Source organism: Mus musculus, chromosome 4 (genome assembly GCF_000001635.26).
Source record: "Mus musculus strain C57BL/6J chromosome 4, GRCm38.p6 C57BL/6J".
NCBI lineage: Eukaryota > Metazoa > Chordata > Mammalia > Rodentia > Muridae > Mus > Mus musculus.
This window is the reverse complement of record NC_000070.6, coordinates 118393321-118416540: the sequence shown is the minus strand read 5'-3', so window position 1 is coordinate 118416540 and position 23220 is coordinate 118393321. Positions and strand designations below refer to the sequence as shown.

General features: G+C 48.4%; 2 protein-coding genes across 9 annotated transcripts in view; one reads left to right on the top strand and one right to left on the bottom strand.

Moving 5' to 3' along the window:
• Positions 1 to 716: 716 nt before the first annotated feature.
• Positions 717 to 7259, bottom strand: Med8 (mediator complex subunit 8). Of its 6 annotated transcripts, none has more exons than NM_173719.3 (8): positions 7155 to 7204; positions 5538 to 5656; positions 4968 to 5015; positions 4739 to 4883; positions 4049 to 4189; positions 3796 to 3877; positions 2816 to 2914; positions 717 to 1817 (listed from the first exon to the last, which is right to left on the bottom strand). In NM_173719.3, the coding sequence occupies exons 1-8, from the start codon at positions 7158 to 7160 to the stop codon at positions 1753 to 1755; spliced, it is 705 nt and encodes a 234-aa protein (NP_776067.1). In that variant the 5' UTR covers positions 7161 to 7204; the 3' UTR covers positions 717 to 1752. The 6 variants fall into 6 exon arrangements, with proteins under 6 accessions (NP_776067.1, NP_064384.2, NP_001277617.1 ...); XM_006503491.4 differs by having other exon boundaries at positions 761 to 1817; positions 2666 to 2914; positions 7155 to 7259; NM_020000.3 differs by lacking the exon at positions 4968 to 5015 and having other exon boundaries at positions 2666 to 2914.
• Positions 7255 to 23220, top strand: part of Szt2 (SZT2 subunit of KICSTOR complex) — a 46547-nt gene continuing 30581 nt past the window's right edge. For 2 of the 3 annotated variants that reach the window (XR_867847.3, XR_003954918.1), the window contains exons 1-9: positions 7255 to 7378; positions 10990 to 11115; positions 13547 to 13720; positions 13968 to 14138; positions 17379 to 17510; positions 18286 to 18427; positions 18822 to 18928; positions 22511 to 22721; positions 22925 to 23095. Coding sequence is in view for 1 of the 3 variants with exons in the window: in NM_198170.4 (NP_937813.3) it covers positions 7352 to 7378; positions 10990 to 11115; positions 13547 to 13720; positions 13968 to 14138; positions 17379 to 17510; positions 18286 to 18427; positions 18822 to 18928; positions 22511 to 22721; positions 22925 to 23095 (1261 nt within the window). In the remaining 2 variants the exon portion in view is untranslated. The remainder of the gene's footprint in view (positions 7379 to 10989; positions 11116 to 13546; positions 13721 to 13967; positions 14139 to 17378; positions 17511 to 18285; positions 18428 to 18821; positions 18929 to 22510; positions 22722 to 22924; positions 23096 to 23220) is intronic. The other variant, NM_198170.4, reaches the window with a different exon arrangement.

The window sequence follows — 23220 nt, the reverse complement described above, 5'->3', positions numbered from 1 at the left end:
CAAGTGGGAGGCGACAGATTTGTATGCTAAAGTTCTAAAGGGAGGGGGTGGTGGAAATGACAGCTACCAGAGCAACTGAGAGGTGTGGGTGCCACCCACCACTGAGGGTTTGCTTAAGGGCATGCCATGTAGGTGAGGGCCTGAATGTGCTCCTCCTGCGGAAGGAAGATATTCCTGTTCTTGGAGGACAGGGAGCCCATTTCAATAGTATGGTGGGAATGAAGTCAGTTCAGCTGGGACAGCAAAGACTCTTGGGATTGGTAACAGGTGGAGTAAAGAAGAGAAGTCACCTGAAGATACCGAGAGTCTGAAAAGCCCAGCTAGAGCTCTACTCAATACCCCAGGTAGCGTTGACATTTAGTGGGAAGGGACGAGATGTGGAAACAAACACCTGGATGGGCTGATGGGCCAGCCTATTCAAGTGGGGGAAAGGTTTGGCATTGCTTCAGAGCACAGGGCAGGACTCCCCTGGTGTGCTGTGCTGTGGTCAATTAGCTGTCAACACCATTCACATCTTCACAGACCAGCACCAGAGGACCACTTTTCCAGGCCTTTGCTGCCACAGCCTGGTAGAATGCTGTCAGACAGACCAAAGGCCAAAGCCCTAGTGTGTAACACAAGAGAATACAAACGGTGCAGCTGGAAGTCTTAGGGTTTTTAAAGAAAATTAAAGATAAGGGACTACTTTAAGGAAAACAAATTAGAACTGCCTGGTAGATAGCTCATAAACTTTAGTCAGACAACCCTGAGCCAGGGAACATAATTTAAATATCTTTATTAAACAAAGAAACCCTTTGGCCCAATTCTGCTGACTCAATCTCTGCCCTTGCCCAGAAAAGAACGCTGAGAAAGGCAACAGGCCTGGCTGTCCAAAACTCCACTGTTCGTCAACTCTACAAAAGCAGGCAATATGAATGGAGCTGCTGCCCTTCCCACTTTCAATCCAGATCTTATCTGAGCCACACGTTCAGTGAGATGGAAGAGGACAGAGACAGGGAGTCGTCACTGTGCAGACAAATGAACCCCAACCCACGGCACTATAAAACACAACTGCCCTCCACGGAGGAAGACAGTATTCTCCGTGCTGTTGCCTGCCAGAGTCCCTCTTAAGAGCTCTTCCACCTGCTGGACCCTGGGCATCTTTAGCAGCACAGGAGGCTAAAAGATGGGCATGTTTACCTATTTCCCAGGGAAATGCTGAGCTGGTCTCATCACACCTGGAAGTGGCCAGTGTCCTCCAGAAACCTCCTCACCTGTAGCTTTTAGGGCCAGCAGGCCGTACTTGGGCAGGAGGGCCTGCAGAGACAGTATGCCCCCAACACATACAGGCCACCATGGATAACTTGATCCTGGGCCCATTGGCTCACTGGTGTCATGGAGATGAACCAAATCACAATAAGTTCTGCATATAGGACAAGGAATGGCAGGGTTGAAAGGTAGGAAACTATCATTTATTCAAGACCCAGAATTGCATACACCATGCTAAGTGTTTTACATTCATTTTCTCATTTTAATCCTCACAACAACCCTACGAGGTAGGTATTATCACCATCTACAAATGAGAACACAGGCTCAGAAATATTAGGTCACTTTCCCAAGTTCGAATGGCTATTCACAGTGGAGCTGAGATCTGTCTCTTGCTGAAAGCCTGTGTTCTTTTTATTGTCCCCATCTAAATAAGCCTTGAGCAAAAAATCATGTCATTGCTCAACTCAGCACAGATCACCTGAGAGTGGAGGCTGCCGTCCACACTCACCGCTGGTACGGATGCATTGAAGCTGACTTGATGTTGGTTTTTATTCCACTTGGCATTTTCCCTAAAAATAACAGAAAGAGAGATCTGAAGCAAGGTGAACTTTCACAATAAATCAGAAATGCAGCCTTTCAGTCTATCTCAGAGCCTCTGTGGCCTCTGACTCTGGATGACAGAGATTACTACAGGCTGCAGTTCTTCCTGCTTCCCTGACTGAAGACAGCTAGGGAAAGGGGACGATTTGAAAGAAAAGAGGAGGGGTCTGAACAGCCTTCTCCCCTAGGATGGTCTTCTTTCTGCTCATCTACTTCCAGAAAGGACAGGTAAGCCGTGTGGCCCCCGTTTAAGGTCCCAGGGAAGGAGTACTATGTTCTCAGTTGTTTCAGGGCAGAGGTACTGTGTTCTCAGTTGTTTCAGGGCAGAGGTACTGTGTTCTCAGTTGTTTCAGATGTACTTCTCCCTAGACAGCCTACCCGCATGAACTGCTTCCATGAACCCCACCAGACTGCTCTCACAGGAAATAAAAACGAGCGTGAGAGAGGGCAGGGAGCTAGGGCCAGGGTGCGGGGAAGGACCCATGAAGGTCCGCAGAACTGCCAGCTTGTTAATCTGCGATTATCTACCGAACGGTCTTGACTAAGGGCTGGCCTCTCATTTCTCTAACACACTGACACCCAGAATCAACAGGACAGGTGAGGCAAAGTCTGCGATGGACGTAAACAGCCACACCAGCTGCTGCTACTCAGGGTCCTTCATCACGCACTGGTACATGTTGCAGAGCTTTCAACTGTTTTCGAGGTGACAAAGCAAAGGAGGCAAATCTCCAGGTCTAAGGGGAGGGTGCAGATGAAGGAGGCTTAGATGATCTAGCTCATTCCCACACTCCTGTGCACTCAGTCCATGTCACCTTACCTGGTTGACCTGCCTGAGCCATCTGAACTCCACTGAGCATTGGCTGCTGCTGGTTTGGAGCACCTGGCATCTGAACCTGCGGTAATCCTGAGGCCCCTGCAAGGATTGTACCAGCTCCTGGCTGACCGGGTTGCCCAGGACCACTGCTACCTGAAGGTCGCCAATTAGATAGCCCCTTCCCAAAGGCAACGGCTGCTACTAAGGCATTGGTGTCTCCAGGGTTGAAAGTCTGCTTGTTTGGCCGGAGACCTGTAAAAAAAAAAAAAAAAGCAAGAGCCCTCAGGTATGTGTCCAGCTCTGGACTAAACCCATTATAATTATGACTGCAGCAATATCTAGAATCCCCCTAGCCCCATCAAAGAGCTAAAAGTCCCCAAACCTATCTTAAACACTTTAGCCCTGGCTGTCCTGGAACTCACTTTGTAGACCAGACTGACCTCGAACTCAGAAATCCACCTGCCTCTGCCTCCCAAGTGCTGGGATTAAAGGCGTGCGCCACCACGCCCGGCCTTAAACTTTTACTTTGTCTATTTCTTCTATGTGCTTTAAGGATAGTCGTAAAGATGAACTACTAACAGGAGACAAATCCCTTTCTCACCGGTTCATTCTTCTCCCCCACCCTGCTCCCATGTCCCCCAGCGTGGCTCAGACCCCAAGGGGAAGCACAGGCACCATGAGAGCCTACACAAGTCATGGCACCAATGTGTTCTGGTCCTGAGAGGAAAGGTGTCCTCCTGCTCAGGAGCCAAGGACCACTACGAAGTCACAGGGCACAACAAACCCCACACTAGAGATTTACTGGGAAAGACAGGAGAGGGTGGCTGCCTCTGCTCAGGAGGGGAGCCGACTCTTCTTTTTTAAAGTAACTTCTAATTTTGTGTTGGTGGTCAGAGGACAACTTGTTGGCTTTCCCCCTCCACCATGTAGGTCCGTCCCAGGGATCAAACTTAGGCCAGACCTGGCAACAGGCACCTCTGCCCACTGAGCCATCTCTCCAGCCCCAGCAGTTCATTCTTATGTCCTTACTTCACAATTGGGCAGGCCATTGCTATTTAGTGATCTTACACAGCTCTCCCTCTGTGCTGTGATCTTACACAGCTCTCGCTCTGTGCTGCCACATCCCTCCTTACCTCCGCTCTCTGATTCTCGTTCTTCTTTGCTGATTTTCTCTAAAAGGTTTGAGCACATTTTATTCAAGCTCTGGATCTGCTTCTGTAACACACATGAATTGATTAGTGATTAGCAATGATTCAGGGAAGCATCTTCGTTGTGCTCTTCCACAGGCAGCCTAGCTGTGAGCAACCCCACACCCCTACACAGCCTTGGTAAAGTCTTGCTTATGAAGGATGAGGATGAGGTAGCAGGCCAGTGACTCAGTCCAACCTGAGCTGCATCAGCACCAATTCTGGCAGCATCTGTTGTCAGCTGCTTCTCCTGCTCTTCAACTTCAGGGTCAGGCTTGGTTCTCAAGTGGTCAGGAACGACCTCATGGCTGAAAACAGGCACTCGTCCTTCAGTTTGACGCTGTAATATAGATTGGATTCATCCTATTGTGCTATCCAAGTAGGCCAGTTCTAACCCCACTTCCCTTCCATCAGAAAACGCATTTCCAGAGACAACACAACCGGAGGTAGGGATAGCTTTCTGTGACACTCTCTTTTCACTCACTCACTCCATCAGAACTAGGGTGAGCTAAATCCCACCCTCCACTACCACACTGAAATTGTCTTTTTTTGCTGTTTTGTTTTGGTCTTTTGTGAATCTCTACCTCCACCCCTATTCTGGGGACCCAGGACTTTGTGTCTGTTCTACCACTGAGCTAAATTCTCAACCCCACATTTTAAAGACTGCAGCAAAGTCACAGGCAAGCAGGACAGACTTTTTTCTTTTTGCCTGACATAGATGTTGGAAAAGGAAGGTCGTGGACTTGGTGAGATAGGCCCTGATTTTCACTTCATTCTTTAAGGGGGACTCTCCTGACCCCAGAAGGATAAAAACAAGTCTTCCAGACGGCAGCCCTCACCTTTCATGGCCACACAGAGGATCCAGTCAACAAGATACTGTGTGTCTTACCATGAGGTCTTCGTCTCGGTCTGGGGACAGCACCAGAGGGATGATGACCTGGTTTCGGAACAGTGGCGTCTTCTCATGCTTTAAGACCTTGTTCAGAGTGTTCAACTGTCCAGAAAGCAATGCAAAGCTGTCCAGGACAGAGGGCCTGGAGGTGGCGAGAAGTCACCAGAGTTACTTCTCCCTACAAAGTAACCTCTAAAAGTCCTAATGCTGCAACACTCAGACTCACCCCGAAGACTCGCAGCCCTGTGTCTGGCATAGGCAAGAACCAGATTTGCTAGTAGAGATGGAATTGGGAAAGAGGAACACACTTTCAATTTTTGACATAGATACAGAAAAAAGGCAACCCACTGTTTGACTGGGTTTGGGAGCAGTGGAAACAGGGGCTGTGGTTACACTGTAGTAAGTCTGTAAAGCCTCCTCCCTAATGTAGTAACAGACTCTATCATTCCAGAAGGCTGGATCTCAGATCCAGCCTCATGTGTGGAAGGAGAGCCACCATAAATGGAGCTATAATGGTCTTCCACTGAGGAAATGCCTCCTCACTAAGGAAGCCAAAGCGTAAGAATTAAAACCTAGAAACAGCCTAGGTTGGGAAACTGGACATTTTTCTACTTCCTTGCCATGGAGGCTTTAAGCCAAACTAAACTTGTCAATGTTGGGCAACCTAGTTCTTTCCAAATCAAAAAGGATATTTGCAAGTTGATAAATGGGTACATCGCTGGAGATGTCCTGTCAGCCAGGGGGCTTGGCCCCACCACCCATGGATCCCTCCCCAGCTTGTCCTGGCAATCCTTACCAGGTCAGCCGGTCATACTCGTTTTCCAACTTGTAAATGAAACTCCCCAGTGAATTCTTCAGATCGGCCACTTGATTCAGCAGGGCATCTAATGATGCCTCAAGCTGCTTCTCCTCCCTCTGCATCAACAGTGTGTTTGGTTACTCAGATACAAGTGAGCGTGACACATTCAGAAAAGCTAAATTGTTTTCTATCTTGGTATTTGGGTTACAGATAGCATCAACCCTTAGACCTTTCAACCTGTTCACCTGGCCTGAAGTCCTCCTACTAACTGATTCCTCTATAACCCTCCTACACTGTGGTCCTTCAAGAAGGTCATTGCACCAGACCTAATTCTCTTTGGCTTGAAACCTCATGATTTGTCTTTGTAACAAAACTGGCTTCGAACTCACTTAGCCTTGCACCTTTTTAATTCCATGCTCTCCTCCTCCCAGCTCTCAAACACTGCCTCTCCCAGTAGACAACATTCTCTTAGATTTGCAGTAGGGTTAATAGGAACGTGCTCAGGTTTCTGCACACTCTTCTTTGTCAGTTCCTCTTCTGGAAAATAGATGTGGCCTGCCTACCTCACGACTGCTTATTGTCACTGCGCTGCTTTCCTTGGGTGGATGAGAATCCCTCGTGTCACTCTGTGGTGTTGGCATTGACACAGTTTTGTTTTGTTTTTTTCAGGAAGTTCAGTTCACCTCAGAAAGGTTTGCCATGATAACAGGGGTGCTATCTGCACACACAGCCTAAATAATTCCCGAAGTTCATTATATCATGGGTGCCTCTGGTCATCCTCTTGTGAGTGTAGCTACTGTCAACCACACAATCTGGACAATCTCACACGTTGCCTCTCTGTAAGGTTTTCTCTGAATACCAGCTCTGCAATCCCCTTCCCGGTCCCCCAACTGGCCGTTTATCCATAGCATTTGGTGCTTTGGAAAGTCAACGTGCATCTTTGTGCCAATATTCCCGTGTCTCTTTCATAATTCGGGTGACCCATAAACAGTGTAGGTTTATCAGATGCAACAAGCCAAGTGAGTAATGAAAGAGTAATGAAAGACAAAGGCGAGGAAACCTGCACATTGTTTCTGAGTGTTAGACAATTTTAAACGCTGAGGCGGCAGAGGGTTTCCGTTTGACTATCTGAGGACTATTTACCCCACTTCTCCGCCCTTAGCAACGAGGTACAAGCCGGGAAGAATGATGCAAAGCTGATTTGCAAACCTGACTATGTGACTGAGGGGGTTGGACACCGGGTTCCACCCACAGCCTCGAATTACAAACAGCTTAGTTTTCATCCTTGGAGGCCCACGATCCCTTTAGCCTTCTGAAGCCTTATGACGCCTGTGTCCAACAGCCTAGATCGAGGCGTGCGGCAGCCCACTACTTTCCCGAGCCTTCCCAAATGCCACCACGATCCTTTTCCACGCTCAATCAAGTCCGCCTTTCCTCCCCGGGCCTCCGACCTTCTCACATCAGCGGGCTCGATGCCCGCGCCTCCCGCAGCTGGCCTCGCTCTCTCTGGCTCCGCTGCCTTTCCTCTGCCCTCCGCTCACAGCCCCAACTCCCCGGTGTCCTCAGCCCAATCACCCTCCCGCCAGCGGCTATAAGGCCCAACCCGCTTCTCACCTGCATTGCCGCGGCCCGGCGGGCGCAACCACTTCCCTTTCCGGTTTCTCGCACGGCTTGCTGCGCTCACCAATCAGAAAACTCAAAACGGGACCATCCCAACAACTTCCGGTTCCTGCCCGGTACAGAACTAGCCGGGTCAGAGGTCAGGAGTGGAGCAACCTCCCTGGCCCGGGCCGGCGCGGGAGGGCTGTGTGATGGCCTCGGAGCGCCCCGAGCCAGAGGTGAGGGATGGGCGGGCGCGGGGCCGAGGCCCGAGGGCGGGCGTGTGGCAGCCTTCACCCTCCGGAGCCTCAAGGAGGCCGTTGCTGTTTTGTTTACTCAGATGCCATCCTGATCTTCGTCGCCCATCCACAGACTTGTTAGCGATAGTGATGCTGATAAAAACTCGTGTTTTGGTTATTAGTTGGGATTTTCATTGTGCCACGCCGAAGCTGACCGACTTTGCGGGGTTTTTTGTATCTCATCTATTGGAATGCAATCAATAGCATGAGTTGATTTCGCTCTAGCGTTCGTGCTCTTGGCAAAGCCCTACAACCCTCTGGCCAGTCTTAACTTAGGACAGACCCTGCTTCCTTCTTTATAAAAGTATTTGTTCTGTGATGTGGCTTGGGGATCACAAGTTAAGGCAGAAAAGGCAGACGAGGCACCCGCCCCCCCACCCCACCCCCCACCCCCTAGATGCAAAGAACCCTATATGTATGTTTTGACATTCAGACTCCAGCAGGGAATCTGGCAGTATTTATTGTCATGTACAGAGCAGACAACTGAAGTCAGAGCAGGTGAGGTGTCATGCCATGCAAAGATACCTTAGGACTACTCCTTCCAACTGAACGAGCGGATCCGAGGAGGTACCAAATTTGGCTAGCGTGTCCAGGACCCCAGAGGGATAGCCTTGTAGGAGGGAAGGTTGATGCATGTGCGTAACGATACAAATAGCAATGGCTACTTGTCGAATTCTTACTGTATGCCAGCCACAATTCTGAGCTCTTTACTGTTACCAGTTCTTTCAACCCTATAAGGCAAACACCATTATCATCCCTCTTTTCAGGAAACTGAGGTGCCACTATTAAAAGAAGCATAGTTGTGCAGCTAGTATTGGGGCTAGAACTCCCAGGTAGGTGAGCTCGCTCTACAGCTACAAGTTGTCCTCTGACCTGCACACGTGCACTCTGACACGGGTGTGATCTTATATATGTATAATGTATGAGTACACACACCCGTGTATGGGGAGGATGTGATAAACTACACACATGAAAACCCTATGAGTGAATAGGGTAGAAACAGAATACCAAGAAGAAAGGGTGATGTTTAGAGAGGCTAGGCTCCCAAAAGAGAGGAAGAAGCAAGTGCTGTTCTGCAACCAGAATTGTGCTGAGGGTTAGGGTGGATGCAGAGGGTAAAACAGAGACTCCTTAGCTGTGGGGACTAAATGAACATTGGATTATAATAGGTGTTGCAGAGGCGTAAGTGAAGTGTCACATTTAGTGGGGCATTTAACCTCCTTCCACAAATGGGTGGGATCCAGGAAGTTTAAGTTCTCTAAGTATCTAACACAGGTAGAATCCTCAGGAAATTGTCATTCTTGCTTTCCCTGTTCAGGAATGGAGAAACATGCAGAGCCAGTATTTGCCCCAAGGTGCCTTTAACACTGAAGGGCCTGCTTTTACCATAGTGGTGGGTGATGGGGCTGAGACTGGGAAAGAGAAGGCTCAGCTCGCAGTTATGCCAGAGGTTAAGGTTTATCATGCTGGCAGGCTTCGGATAGTTAGGAGGCAGAGGTATCGACGTTATTTTGTGGGAAGAAAGCACATGGTTTAGAAAAAGCTCAAGAGAATAATTTGGTCTTTAGTCTTAAAGAAGCAGGAAGAAACTCTGGTGGGTGGGTGGGAGTGGCAACACAGTGCCTGGCATCACTATCCAGCTTGGCATCGGTGTATGTGGGCCTCAGCGACGATCGTAATCAGTGATAGCCTTCCGACACCATTGTACTCCCCTCCCCCCTTTAATGTCAGTATCCCTGCAAAGATCTCCTTATCTTGCTATTACAATAAAGCCTAGATGACAGTTGGGTAACCTGCAAGATCACATACTTAGCATGTACTAGAACACATCAGAATCCAGGTCTCTTGACTCCAAGAGCCTGGCTTTGTCTTGTTTATCAGACTGCTTCAAAAGGCAGGCACATCAGACTCAAGGGAAGTCAGGATTGAAGCTCCATGTGGAGGTGAATGCTATGAAACACAACTGAATTAAAAAATGTCTCAATCAGTCATACGGAAAAATCCCCAGGGGAGCTAGTTAAAATGGAGATTCTTGAGCTCTGTCAGCTCTGAATTCAGTTGGTCTCTGATTGTACCCAGGAATCAAATAATGCATTTTAATAAACGGCTCAGGTGATTCTGATGCAGCTGGCGCTCAGATCCCACTTTGCAAAACATTCTACCTGCTTAAATTATATTAAGCCAGCCTTCTGGTTCTGGTGAAGTACATCTGAAATGTAAAAAAGCTTAGGAGGTTTTGGAAATGGTCCCATCAAGCAATCAGATAAACGGGAATTTTCCGAGAAGGCTAGACCAACATTCCTGGGTTCAAGATGGATTCCATAAGAACTGACAGGTGAACCAGACTTCAACTGGGCCTTGGAAAAAGCGGTCATCCAAAACAGCTTTGAAAGCAAAAAAAAGGTAGAGAAGTGGAAGCCGTGCATTGTGCAGCTCAATGCTCCAGTGCACTTTCAGTACTTAAGTAGCCGATGTCTGTCCTCCATCTGGGACGTCCAGCAGCAAGCTCTGATGGACCTTCCTCCCATCCTTCTAAGACCTTAGACAGGATCAGGTTACTTTGTGTCTTGCTGTCCTAAAACCACATCCTTAGCTGTTAGCATGCTTATTCAGTTTGTAATGATACAATAACTAGGGTGATTATTCAGTTTTTGTGAATGGTAGTAGGCAAGTTGGTCTGTTTGGGGGGGGGGATGGAAAAATCTGGGGGCGGGGAGGGGGATCAAAAAGACTGCTGACCAAGTCGCAAAGCCTGTTAAGATTTACCACATTGACGAAATGACAGACTTTTTCCTTTATTGTCAGAGGATATGTCACAAGTCACAAGTTGGCAGGGGTTTGTATAGTGGAAAGTAAGGCTGCTGCCGACATTGCTAGGTGTGTGAGTGGGGACTGTGCCTCTCAGGAGCTGGATCTGAGATCCCACCTAGGAGGCCTCATTCCCTCATTTACTCAGTGAAGGTTTTTTCAGTGTCTGCTGTGGGCAAGGCTGAGGCAGTAACTGGAAAAATGCTCATGTAGCAAACTGGAGACTTACGGGGTCTCATATGAGTCAATTTACCAAGCACAAGGGCACAAAGCCCGGATAAAGCAGCTCTCCTGCCTTCGGGAGCTTGTGGTTTGCAGGAGAAACTCACATAGTGTTTGTGGAAACGTGCTGCAAGATTGTAAGTTCCCCGGGCTGGAGAGATGGCTCAGCAATTAAGAGCACTGGCTGCTCTTCCAGAGGCTCTGAGTTCAGTTCCCAGCAACCACATGGTGGCTCACAACCATTTATAATGGGATCTGATGCCCTCTTTTGGTGTGTCTGAAGACAGCTACAATGAACTCACATACATAAAATAAATAAATTAAAAAAAAACAAAAAGAAGAAGAAGAAGGTAAGTTAGTTCCCTTCCTCTACATGGTGTCTGTGTGGGGACACTTTACGTAATAGCAAGGGTAGACTTCATCTCTGCTGTCTTCCCCTCACTCTGGGTTCCTTGGGCAGCTCACTTGCATGGGATGTGTATATACTGGGAACTTGAGGACAGCTTTTCTTTTTCTTCCAGGTCGAAGAAGCTGGACAGGTGTTTCTGTTAATGAAGAAAGATTACCGAATCTCCCGAAATGTTCGCCTGGCTTGGTTCCTTAATCACCTGCATCAAACTGTTCAGGCCACGCCCCAAGAGCTCCTGGTACGTCCTGGTGGCTGGTGGGAAGTGAGGGCCTGGCCCAGTAGGACCTCTCTTATAAGGCTGTTAAGGCTGGGAGGGGCAATGGTTTTGCCTGCAGTGTTTCCTTAAGGGAAGTTTGTTCATTCTTTTTATTACTATCATTTTTTATTATCTTAATTGTGTGTATATGGGTGGGTGGGTAGGTGTGTGGAAGTAGAACGGGCATATGTGCAAAAAATGTGCTGCTGGGGTTATAGGCAATTGTAAGTTGCCTGATATGGGTGCTGGGAATCGAACTCGGGTCCTCAGGAAGAGCGTTATGTGCCCTTAACCATTCAGCCATCCCTCCAGTCCTTGTTCATTCTTTTTCTAGCTAGTGAGGCAGAGGATGTGTGGTTCGTTGATTGAAAACGAAGCCTGTGGAGGGTTGGATGTAGAAGGCAGTTCTAGGGAGCACTTTGTATGCAGGATCCCCTCGGGCCGCACAGCAGCACTTTGGGTAACTATTGAGATTGTGTTCATTTTACAGATGAGGATAATGAGACTTAAAGAATTTAAGTGCTTTTTCTGCAGTCACAGCTACTACTTGGCCAAATTGGGATTCAGCGAAGAAAGAGAACTCTGCTCACTCTTCTTTTTTTAACTTTTTCTTAATGTGTCTGTGAGTGTCTATCCCATGTGTGTAGGTGTCTGTGAGTGTCTATCACATGTGTGTAGGTGTCTGTGAGTGTCTATCCCATGTGTGTAGGTGTCTGTGAGTGTCTATCCCATGTGTGTAGGTGTCTGTGGGTGTCTGTCCCATGTGTGTAGGTGTCTGTGAGTGTCTGTCACATGTGTGTAGGTGTCTGTGAGTGTCTATCCCATGTGTGTAGGTGTCTGTGGGTGTCTGTCACATGTGTGTAGGTGTCTGAGTATATTACATGTGTGTAGGTGTCTGTGAGTGTCTGTCACATGTGTGTAGGTGTCTGAGTGTATTACATGTGTGTAGGTGTCTGTGAGTGTCTGTCATGTGTGTGTAGGTGTCTGTGAGTGTCTATCCCATGTGTGTAGGTGTCTGTGAGTGTCTGTCATGTGTGTGTAGGTGTCTGTGAGTGTCTGTCGCATGTGTGTAGGTGTCTGTGAGTGTCTATCCCATGTGTGTAGGTGTCTGTGAGTGTCTATCCCATGTGTGTAGGTGTCTATAAGTGTCTATCCCATGTGTGTAGGTGTCTGTGAGTGTCTATCACATGTGTGTAGGTGTCTGTGAGTGTCTATCCCATGTGTGTAGGTGTCTGTGGGTGTCTGTCACATGTGTGTAGGTGTCTGAGTATATTACATGTGTGTAGGTGTCTGTGAGTGTCTGTCACATGTGTGTAGGTGTCTGAGTGTATTACATGTGTGTAGGTGTCTGTGAGTGTCTGTCATGTGTGTGTAGGTGTCTGTGAGTGTCTATCCCATGTGTGTAGGTGTCTGTGAGTGTCTGTCATGTGTGTGTAGGTGTCTGTGAGTGTCTGTCGCATGTGTGTAGGTGTCTGTGAGTGTCTATCCCATGTGTGTAGGTGTCTGTGAGTGTCTGTCATGTGTGTGTAGGTGTCTGTGAGTGTCTGTCACATGTGTGTAGGTGTCTGTGAGTGTCTGTCCCATGTGTGTAGGTGTCTGTGAGTGTCTATCCCATGTGTGTAGGTGTCTGTGAGTATCTATCCCATGTGTGTAGGTGTCTATAAGTGTCTATCACATGTGTGTAGGGGTTTGTGAGTGTCTGTCACATGTGTGTAGGTGTCTGTGAGTGTCTATCCCATGTGTGTAGGTGTCTGTTGAGGTCAGAAGAGGGCATTGGATGCCCTGAAGCTGGAGTTAAAGGTGGTCGTGAGCCTCCTGACTCCGGGTCCTCTTTGAGAGCTCAAGATTGCTTGCTTGCTTGCTTGCTTTCTTGCTTGCTTTCTCTCCTTCCTTCTTTCTTTCTCCTTTCTTTTTTAATTTTTAAAATATTCATTCTTATCATATATTACATCTTGGTTGCAGTTTCCCCTCCTTCCTCTCCTCCTAGTCCCTCCCTTCTTCTCACCCAGATCCACTCCTCCTCTTTCTTCCTTCTGAGAAGAGCAGGCCTCCCAGGGATATCAACCAAACACTGCAGAGCAAGTTACAATAAGACTGGGCACCTCCCCTCATATCAAGGCTGGATGAGGCAACCCAGTAGGAGGAAAAGGATCCCCAAAGCAGGCAACAAGAGGCAGAGACAGCCCCTGCCCCCACTTAGAAGTCCCACCAGAAGACAACTACCCAACTATAACACATATACAGAGGGCCTAACTCAGACCCATAGACTTCCTGATTGTCGGTTCAGTCTCTGTGAGCCCCTGTGAGTCCAGGTTAGTCAGTTCTGAGGATTTTCTGAGAGCACAGGCTTTCTGAACCACGGAGCCATCATCTCCCCTGCCCACGACCCTCTCTTTCTCTTCCATCTCGTCAGCTTCAGTCCGAGCAGGAGTTGGAAGTCCTTAGTGTTCTGCCCCCTGGATGGCAGCCAGATGAACCCGTGGTCCCAAGGCCATTTCTTCTTGTGCCCTCCACCCGAGTCACCTTCCTGGCCTGGCAGTATCGTTTTGTTATTGAGCTGGACCTCAGCCCATCGACTGGCATTGTGGTAAGTGGTTGGAGGGCAGTAGCAACGATGATGGGCTGGGAGTGAGAAGGAGAGAGCTGGGAGACGCGGGAGTGAGCTCCGCCTGTGGGGAAAAGACACACCTGGAAATGGGTGCTGAGCACCCAAAGACAGATCCCCTTCCATATCCGCGGGGCACGGTTGGAGGTCCTGCTGACCCTGGAAGCCTGCTTGGTTCTGTTCTTTGCTTTGGACACCCTTGTGAGAGCTCTCTCTTCATTCCCCTCAGGATGATTCTACGGGGGAGATCTTGTTTGATGAAGTTTTCCATGCTCTGTCCCGCTGTCTGGGTGGGCTGCTTCGGCCGTTTCGAGTGCCTGGGTCCTGTATCAACTTCCAGCCGGAGATCTACGTGACAATCCAGGCCTATTCCTCCATCATTGGCCTGCAGTCCCACCAGGTAGGACATCTTCTCCCCAGGCTTGGGCCTGCAGACTGAGCTCTGATAGCCTGGTGACACAAAGCCCTTACCCTGTCGCCCCTGTTTGTCCCCAGTTTTGCTGCTGTGCCATCTTGCTGCTCCCCTATCCTACTTCTCCTTTCCCTCATTACAGAGTCCCGTGGAGCTCAGGGTGACCTTGAGTTTGCTGTGTAGCCAAAGATAACCTTGAACTTCTGATCCCACAGCTTCTGCTTCTCAAAGGCTTGGATTGCAGGCGTGAGCCACCCAGAGTCTCAAGAATGCTCAAATTATCAATCTTATCAATTGCACTCCAGCCAAGCCTCTGCCAGCTTCTTGGGCATGCATCGTATTTACTCCTGCAAGCGTCTCCCCTTGATAAGGGTTTGCTCCTCAGGTCTTAGAAGGCCTCTGGGTAGCTGACACATGCTTCTCTGCTCAGCCTGCAAATGCCTTCGGTGTCTGACCCTTGCCTGTCTTCTTTGCTTTCACTCCCCAACCTCTTTCCCTACCCCTACCCTCACTCCTACACAACTCCATTAAGTGCTGTCTGTCGTGGTGACTCCTGACCTACGTAGTCCAAGACATAATCTGTTAGGATACTTTTTTGACATTTGAGCTATTTCAATCGGCAGAAGCATAATTTGTGTTAAAGACAGAGAAGGGTCATTTTCTGAGGGCCCTATGTACTGTCAGGTGTAATGCTGACTGCATGCGTAATTAAAAGATTTCTCTCCTGGCAGTGCAACCTATCACAAAGTACTCCTTTTGGAAAATGTTCAAGTCTGTTACTGAAATACTTGGTTTTGGCTTAGATAAGCATTGACCCAATTTCTACATATCTGCTTTCTGTTTTGGTTTTTGGTTTTTGGTTTTTTTGAGACAGGATTTCTCTGGCTGTCCTGGAACTCACTCTGTAGACCAGGCTGACCTCGAACTCAGAAATCTGCCTGCCTCTGCCTCCCAAGTGCTGGGATTAAAGGCATGTGCCACCACTGCCTGGCTTATGCACCCCAAACTCACTGAAACCGTCCCTCATGGCTGTGGTGCCAGCCTCAACAGTCTGCCTTTTCTTTGAGAGCTAGATGCCAAGAGCAGCTAGCACCTAGAGGTCTGACACATATAACAGAGCAGTTGGTTCCTGCCAGGTCTCAAGACAGGACTATCAGCTCTCTGCCCAAGGTTCAGGTGTCTCCCAACACAGCCTCAAACTGGTGGTTATAGGCTATATCTCCAGAAAGAGGACTGGCTTTGCAAAAATCCATTACCAAGTCAGGAAGAGTGTAGCAGTTAAATAGCTACTCAAATAGTATTCTTCCTGGTAAACACTGGCCAGAGCCTGACCTCTGCCATCCGTGCCCAGGCTTAGTGCTTGGGGCACGGAGAAGTCAGGTTCTATCTCGGTCCTGATGGAGTGGTTACGTGCTTAGGAGAGGAGACATAGATTAAAGAAGATCATTTCAGCTGAGGACATTAAGGGCACTGACAGGTCCTGACACAGGTACTGTGAGAACACCAGTAGGGAACATCCAATAAAAAAAAAAAAACAAAAAAACAAAAACCACCAGGGACAGGAATCTTTTAAACAAAGCCACCATTAAACAGATTCTTTACTTGTTTTGTTTTGTTTTGTTTTGTTTTTTGAGGTAGGACCTTGCTAAACAGACCTGGCTGGCCTGGCACTCTTCTTTTCTGCCTCTGGTTCAGCTTTCTAAATGCTAAGATTACATGCATGTGCCACTCTGCTTGGCTCGCTTGTTTCTTCTTTAGTGCTAAGGGTTGACCTCAGCCTCGTGCCTGCTGACCACGTGCTCTAACCTTGCGCTGTAGCCCCAGCTCTTTTTATACTTTGTGTTTTGAGATAGAGTCTGACTAGATTGCCATGCTGCCTCTGCGGTCACTCTGTACCTTAGACCTTACTTACAATTCTTCCGCCTCAGTCTTCCAAAAGCCATTGTTAACATTTTGTAGAGTTTCTTTGTTGTCTAGTAAGTCGGCTAATCCTCCTTTCTTCATCCAAAAGATCAGGAAAACATCGGTCCATTCCAAGTAGATGGCTCATGTCCTATGGCTTATAATGTGAGGATTGTTCTATGTCAGAATAGGATTTTTAATGACAGTTCCTTTTTTGTGGAGTTATCTTTTGAATAAGGCCTCAGCCCAAGGTGACCCAGTACTCAATATGTAGCCTGGGCTAGCCCCAAACTCCTGTTCGTCTTGTCTTTGTCTTCCTGCTGGGATTGTAGGTGTGCACCCCAGCTTCCAGCTGTCAGAACTTACTGTTTTATCCTGATGCATTTCAGTCTCCCATTGTCCTAAACAATAGGAGCATCTTCTCATAGTTCTGTGGTTGCAGTTTCTGACATTTCTCCTTCTCTGCCATCTCAGAGACCTGGAGAATGGTCGTCCCTAATCCCTTACCCAGTCAAGAACAGGGAGCCAAGAGACAGAAGGAGTTATTTGGCAGGAGGTCAGCGAAGGGTGAAAGCAAAAGGGATCCTGAGGGCCACCGTGGGGACTACAGGCCCATATGCAGGAGACTCAGTGGTTAAAGAAGGAAAGGCCCTCAGAGAAGGAGTGAGGCATAAAAGGTTCAAAGTAGAAAGATCGCCCTGGGAAAAAGGACAGGAAGAATCTTGAAGAGAGACAAATGTACATGGGTGTGCCCCTGGCGCAGCCTTCAAGAGTGACATCACAGGCGTGGGCAGTAGCTATCCTCTAGGTCAGTGGGGGATCCTAGTGGCTGGCTAACTTTCTCTCTAAGGAAGAGTGTGAGTTATCTACTAAGGGTAAAGGAAGGACCTTAAGCAGAGAAAGGGTCTAGAGTAGCTGGTATGTGAAGTACATTTTGGAAGAAAAGAACACTAGTTGGAATAAGAAAGGCTTTGCCAGGCAGGGGAGAAGCTTACAGATAGCATTCCAACATGAAAGGCACTAGGAAATCCTATCACTGCCTTAGAGAAAGGGGTGAGGGAACCCAGGCCAGAGGAATAGACATAGGGACATCTTGATCCTAGATTAAGGTGGGTAGTGACCTGAAACTCCTGAGCAGGGCTGCAGTGCTCCTGGGTTGGGTGCAGCAGGAGACTCCCAGAGGAGGTGAAATTGGGCGTGGAATTAAACTTCAGGTACCTTTTGGATGAGAAGTCAAGACTCGCTAGCACAGAGAATGTGCAGAAGAGAGGTATAATGTCCAGTGCTCTGCCCACCCCATCGCCACCTTTCTCTTGTTCTTCTCAGGTTCTGGTGCAAGGCTGCCTTTTGGACCCTTCCCAGCGGGAGGCATTCCTGCAGCAGGTATATGAGCAGCTCTGCCTCTTTGAGGATAAGGTGGCCACCATGCTGCAACAGCAGTATGAGCCCCAGGGCCAGGTAAGTGGGAAACAAAAGAGGGCAGAAGCCATTGAGAGGACACCTGAGAGTAGGTGGCTAAGTGAACCAAGGATGGAGTGCTATGCACAGTCAAGGCAGGCTCCCTGCTGGACAGGGACAGCTCACATCCAAGCCCTACACCCCAGATTCACGCTGGGAGAAATGAAGGCATTTGCCTGTGAGGTTTTGTTGTTTGTTTGTTTGTCTTGTCGTTTTTACTTCTCCAGTCCTGGAACTGAAAGAACACTGGCAGTTTTGATCGCTGTTTAGCATTTTTAAAGCTGTTTGGCTTGCTGGAGTGTCCTGCCTCATTACTTTGGAGACTGTCAAAAGTGGCTGCGCAAATAGTGTGTGGTGACGGCCTTGTGTTTGACTGATTATGAAATATTTCAGAGCACTGATGGGGAAATGTCTCTGGAGAGGCTGCCTCGGCAGAGTCTGATACTTCACCTGGTGCTTGACTCTCTTCCTGTCTGCGGCTTGGCATCTTAACACATGCTGGGCATGAGGACACAGCAGAACTCAGCTGCAGTATAGGGAACTGGGAGCACTGAGGCCTACATCTGTCTGACCTGGGTGTACCGGGCTCTAAGTTGCAGTTTGAGGGCTGGGTGTGGACTCAATGGCAAACTGTGCCTGGTACATACAAGACCCAAGGTTCAGTGTCCTGTGCCAGACAAGAGAGACGGAGAGAAAGACTGTAGGAAGTCTGATTTTGGCTGTAGATGGGGCAACATTACTCTCTGTCCCATTCTCTTCTGTAATTTTGGGCCAGGCAGAAGACCAGTCCCCAGAGTCAGGGGAGTCCTTGGGACGGAAGGTAGGAGTCTCCATGGTGACAGCTGATCTTGGGCTGGTCAGTATGATTCGTCAGGGCATCTTGGCGCTGCAGTTACTGCCCTCAAATTCTAGTGCAGGTCAGTAGAAGATATATTGGTATATATGGGGAAATGGGTTCAGACGGGGTAGAGGGTTGTTAGCAAAGCCTGACGTTTCCCTGGGAAACAAGTGGGTCCCTAGTGGGCCCCAGGGAAGAAGTCCTGTTTTCTTGTTTGCAAACCATAAGTCCTTACTCATGCGGAGTCCCTGTATATTCAGCGCCGTCCACCCTTAGAGACCCTGACTGGAAGGACCTCATCTGGGAAGTCTGGTGTAGGAGCATCTAGGGGAGAGGCAGGAAGAAAGGGGAAGGAGTCTGGAAAGTGTGTGGAGGGCAGACACTGAGGTCTTCAGGGCACTGTGGGTTGGGCCTCCCTGTGACTTTGGTGGAGCCATTGTCTCCAGGGCTATCTATCTCATTTCCTGTCTCAGGTATCATTGTGATCACAGACGGGGTGACCAGTGTCCCTGATGTTGCTGTGTGTGAGACACTACTGAACCAGCTCCGCAGTGGCACTGTGGCATGCTCTTTTGTGCAGGTGAGGACTTTGTAGGAAGGAGGAGTGGGCATGGGGCATCTCACTAAGTCAGGAATGGCCGGTTATTTTCTTACAGGCAGGAGTGACGATGGTGACATGGTTTCCTGGGGAGAAGGTGCCAGGTCTAGATCAGGGTAGGTGATAGCTATGGGAGAGGACTTTCGTTTTGTTCTCTTTTCTTAACACGTCGTTGGGGAAAGCATGGAAACTTTGAAATCTGAGTCAGTCCTACTCCCATCTGCCCACTTAGTTACTGCTTTAGTTGCAAGGGTCAGAAAACCCAGGTCAGACTAGTTTAACCATGTAGGAAAAGAAGGCCTGTTCACAGGACCACCACTCTAATTTGGATGGATGGACTGCAGGGCAGGGAGCAAGAGCTTTGGGAAGCAAGGGTAGGCATAAGCAGGGCATGAAAACCCAATCCTGCTGTGTAAATAGGTTTACATTTAATTCACTGGTGATGATGTGGAGGAGAGTTGGGCTTCTGTTCTGCTTTCTGTGGGATAAAGACAAGAGGACAAATTCAGATTTTCACATGTGTTAGAATGACTTATGGCTCAGTGCTGCATCACAGTGAAATCCATCGTCTGGAATTAGACTGCCAGGACTGACTCTTGGAACTGCTTATTAGCTCTGTGACATTGGGCACACTGCTTTCTCCCTAGCTGAGATTTATCTGTCAAAGGAGATAGTAAGAGTGCCCACCTGACAGGTGAGATGGAGCATTTAAAGTGCATAGGCGTGCACATTCTTGGGTAACAAATGGCTGCTCTTTGGATCCACAGATCTTGATACTCGGGAAGAAACAGTATATGAGTGGTGGACATTTTAGATGTGTCAGACTGCACATTACTGACTGAGAAAAGAGGAGTGTCTCAGAAGATCAGCAAGAATGGAGGGCTGGTCTGGAGAGTGCTGTGTCAGAGAAGTCGGAAGTTTGGAAGGAAGGGGTAGTGACCTTAATGAGAAGCAGCAGAGAGAAAAGTAGGATGAGGAATGCAAAGTGCCCTTTGGACTTGTTGGTCAGGAAGTCACACGGAATGCTTTAGAGCCTTTTCAGTGAAGAGGCTGTGAGGGAAATGCACATTACAGAGGGAAAGAGCTATGGACAAATGTTGATGTGAGAGGTTTGGCTGGACTGAGGAGCAGGAGAGGAGAATAGCCAGACAGAGTTAAAGTGGAAGAAAGCATGTTCTTTCTGTTTGGTTTAGTTTGCTTTTTAAGGTAGACACTTAAACATTGTTCTTTTAATTTATTTATTTGGAGTATGTTTGTCGCACAGTGATAGGTCTCATGTTGTTGCCATACAAGTAGATATGTCCTTTGTCTTAGCCACATTCAGTCTTTTTTTTTGGGGGGGGGGGGTTGAGACAGGGTTTCTCTGTATATCCCTGGCTGTCCTGGAACTCACTTTGTAGACCAGGCTGGCCTCAAACTCAAAAATCCGCCTGCCTCTGCCTCCCGAGTACTGGGATTAAAGGCGTGCGCCACCATGCCCGGCTGCCACATTCAGTCTTATACCTCACCTTTCTTCAACCTCTCACTCATCCCTTGTTCCTCCAGAGTCACTTGTTATCAGAGATTCGCAAATGATTTTATTTATCTGCATAAAATCTAGGATTCACAAAATGAGAGGAATGAAATATTTGTCTTTCTGAGTCTGGCTTTTATTTTACTTAATGTGAAATTACCTTCGGGCACATCAGTTCTTCCTACAAGCAACATAATTCCTTATGATTGACTGAAGCTCCACTGTGGAGACTGGAAAGATGAACTGCTCAGCAGCTAAGAGGACCTCGGTTCAACTCCCAGCACCCAGCTAGCGTACAAAACTGTCTGTGACTTCATTCCAAGGATCTCTGACATCCTCACACAGACACATGTTACATTCAGGCACGACACTGATACACACTTTAAAAACAAACAAAAACCTCCCTCGTATAGCTAGGCCACGCTGTTTATTCATCTTTTCTTGGGCACCTAGGCTGATTGTCTAACTTGGCTTTTGTGAATGTGACTGACATAAACATAGATATACAAGTGTCTCTGTGGCATGTTGACTTAGAGTCTTTTGGGCACATATCCAGGAGTTATCTAGCTGGGTCATATGGAAGTTACTATTTTAGTTTTGAGAAGGCCTTCCGTACTGATCTCCACAGTGGGTGAACTAATTTACGCTCCTGCCAGCAGTGTGCAAGGCCCCTCTCCCAGCATCCTTTCTGACATTTGAGCTTTTTCTAAACATAGCTATTGTAACTTGGAGAGATGGGATCTCTATGTAGTTTTAATTGGCTTTTTTGTTTGCTTGTTCATAGTTCTAAGAGGTCATAGTTTCTAAAAAGGGCTTAAGAATTAGGGGGAAAACAGAAAAAGGACCTGATAGTGTAAGGTCCCGAACGTGACAGGAAACGTTGGCTCTAGAAACAGGTTGGACTCTTCTTTGAGACTGAAAGTTAGAAATTAAAGTGCAGGTGAGTTCTGCCAAGGGTCTCCGTTTCCCCTCAGCAGTAGCAGTGACAGTGAATAGGGAAGGATACGGTGAGGCAGGAGCGTCTCTGAGGACAGGCAGCCTACACAGCTCCCTCACTAAGCCACCAACACTGACATTATGTTGAGATTTGAGGTAAGATTAGAACAAAATAGATGTTTGACACTGGTCCTTTCTAGCCTGCTTGATTGTAAGGTCCAGGCTGGGTTGGGAAATAAGCGTCAGGAGAGTGGATAAACTTGGGAGTCACCAGAGGCTGAAGGCCTGGCAGACTCTGTCAGGGAGGTCAGAGCACAGCAGGAAGAGGGTGGAAGGAAGCTAAAGGGATATTGTACTGTGGGATGTGGCAATTTGGAGATATGGCAAAATGCAGAGATGAATTCATTCCAAGTGAAGCCAAGGGCCATCGTGTAGACAGCTGTAGGTGCGTGGGGAAGGGATGAAGATAAGGAAGCGAATGGCCAGGAAAGGAAATGAGTCACATGGACAGGTCTGCCGTCATCCACTGCAGAGATTGGCAGTGAGTGTGGAGGCTTTCCAGGCCCTGAGTTTCAGAGCTGTGTGACTTTGCTGTAGTGTGTGACAGTAGCCACAGACAAAATACAAAATGAATACGTGCGGCTGTCCCACAAACTCCACTAACAGAAATATAGGTCTGGGCTGATTTGGGCTGTAGATTAGAAGTAGATGGGTCCATAGCCTTGTTGTTGGTATCACCAAAGCTTATTGTCAATGCAGGCTCTCAGGCCTCACAGCAGACGTGTGTGTTAACACAATCCCAAAGGGCTTGTATGCACCTCAAAGATTAAGAAGCCTTTTGTTAGACCTATAATGACAAGAAGCCGGTGGAACCCTTAACAAAGCCCGTAGAGAAGGCTAAAGAGTGTTTTTGACCTGGATGAAGGAGGGCTGAGTGTGGTGTGGCCAGCTGGCATTGATCTTAGAAAGGCTAAAGGATAGGTACAGGGTGGGGGTCGATCCTGGGAGCACTGTGACCATTTCCCTCCGTGGTCTGGGAATTGGGAGCAGTAGATTCCTCTCCTGCTCTTCTTTCCTGGCTCTGATGGAACAGGGTCTTCCCTTGCTCTCTCCAGGTGGGAGGCGTTTACTCCTATGATTGTAGCTTTGGTCACGTGCCTAACGTGGAGTTGATGAAGTTCATCGCCATGGCAACGTTTGGCTCCTACCTGTCCACTTGTCCTGAGACCGAGCCAGGCAACCTGGGTCTGACTGTGTACCACCGGGCGTTCCTGCTCTACTCCTTCCTGCGCAGTGGGGAAGCCCTGAACCCTGAGTACTACTGTGGTAAGGCCAGGCCCTGTGGGTGGGACAAGGGCAGATGGCCCTTGGAGATGGCATGACCTTGGCTTTGGGAGGACTGGTGGTCTAACTGGGGCTGGCTTCTCTGGTTCTCTTTCTCCTAATAATCTCAGTGTAGCCCCTCCCCTGTACATACATCAGCTGACACATCTCCACTTTCTCCTTCCCCATCCTCATGGGTCCTCTAGGTTCCCAACACCGCTTGTTTAACGAGCACCTGGTCTCTGCAAGCAGCAACCCTGCCCTGGCCTTGCGCAGAAAGAAGCACACTGAGAAGGAGGTGCCAGCTGACCTGGTCAGCACTGTGTCTGTCCGCCTCCGAGAGGGCTACAGTGTCAGAGAGGTGACTCTAGCCAAAGGTAAGGGTCACCAGGTCCCACTGCAGTTTCACAGGTTGCTTTATGTGTTTACCTGCCAGATAGATGGGGGACACCCACCTACCACACATTAAAAAGTGTTCCCATGAGAGTCTCTGCTTGACATT

What these genes read in the sequence shown, in the direction of transcription:
- Med8 (XM_006503491.4), bottom strand. An exon ending in TTGGTGCTGATGCAGCTCAG is followed by an intron (nt 3,878 to 4,048) that starts GTTGGACTGAGT and finishes TGTGTGTTACAG; the next exon opens with AAGCAGATCCAGAGCTTGAA. An exon ending in GGCTCAGGCAGGTCAACCAG is followed by an intron (nt 1,818 to 2,665) that starts GTAAGGTGACAT and finishes TGTTATTTTTAG; the next exon opens with GGAAAATGCCAAGTGGAATA.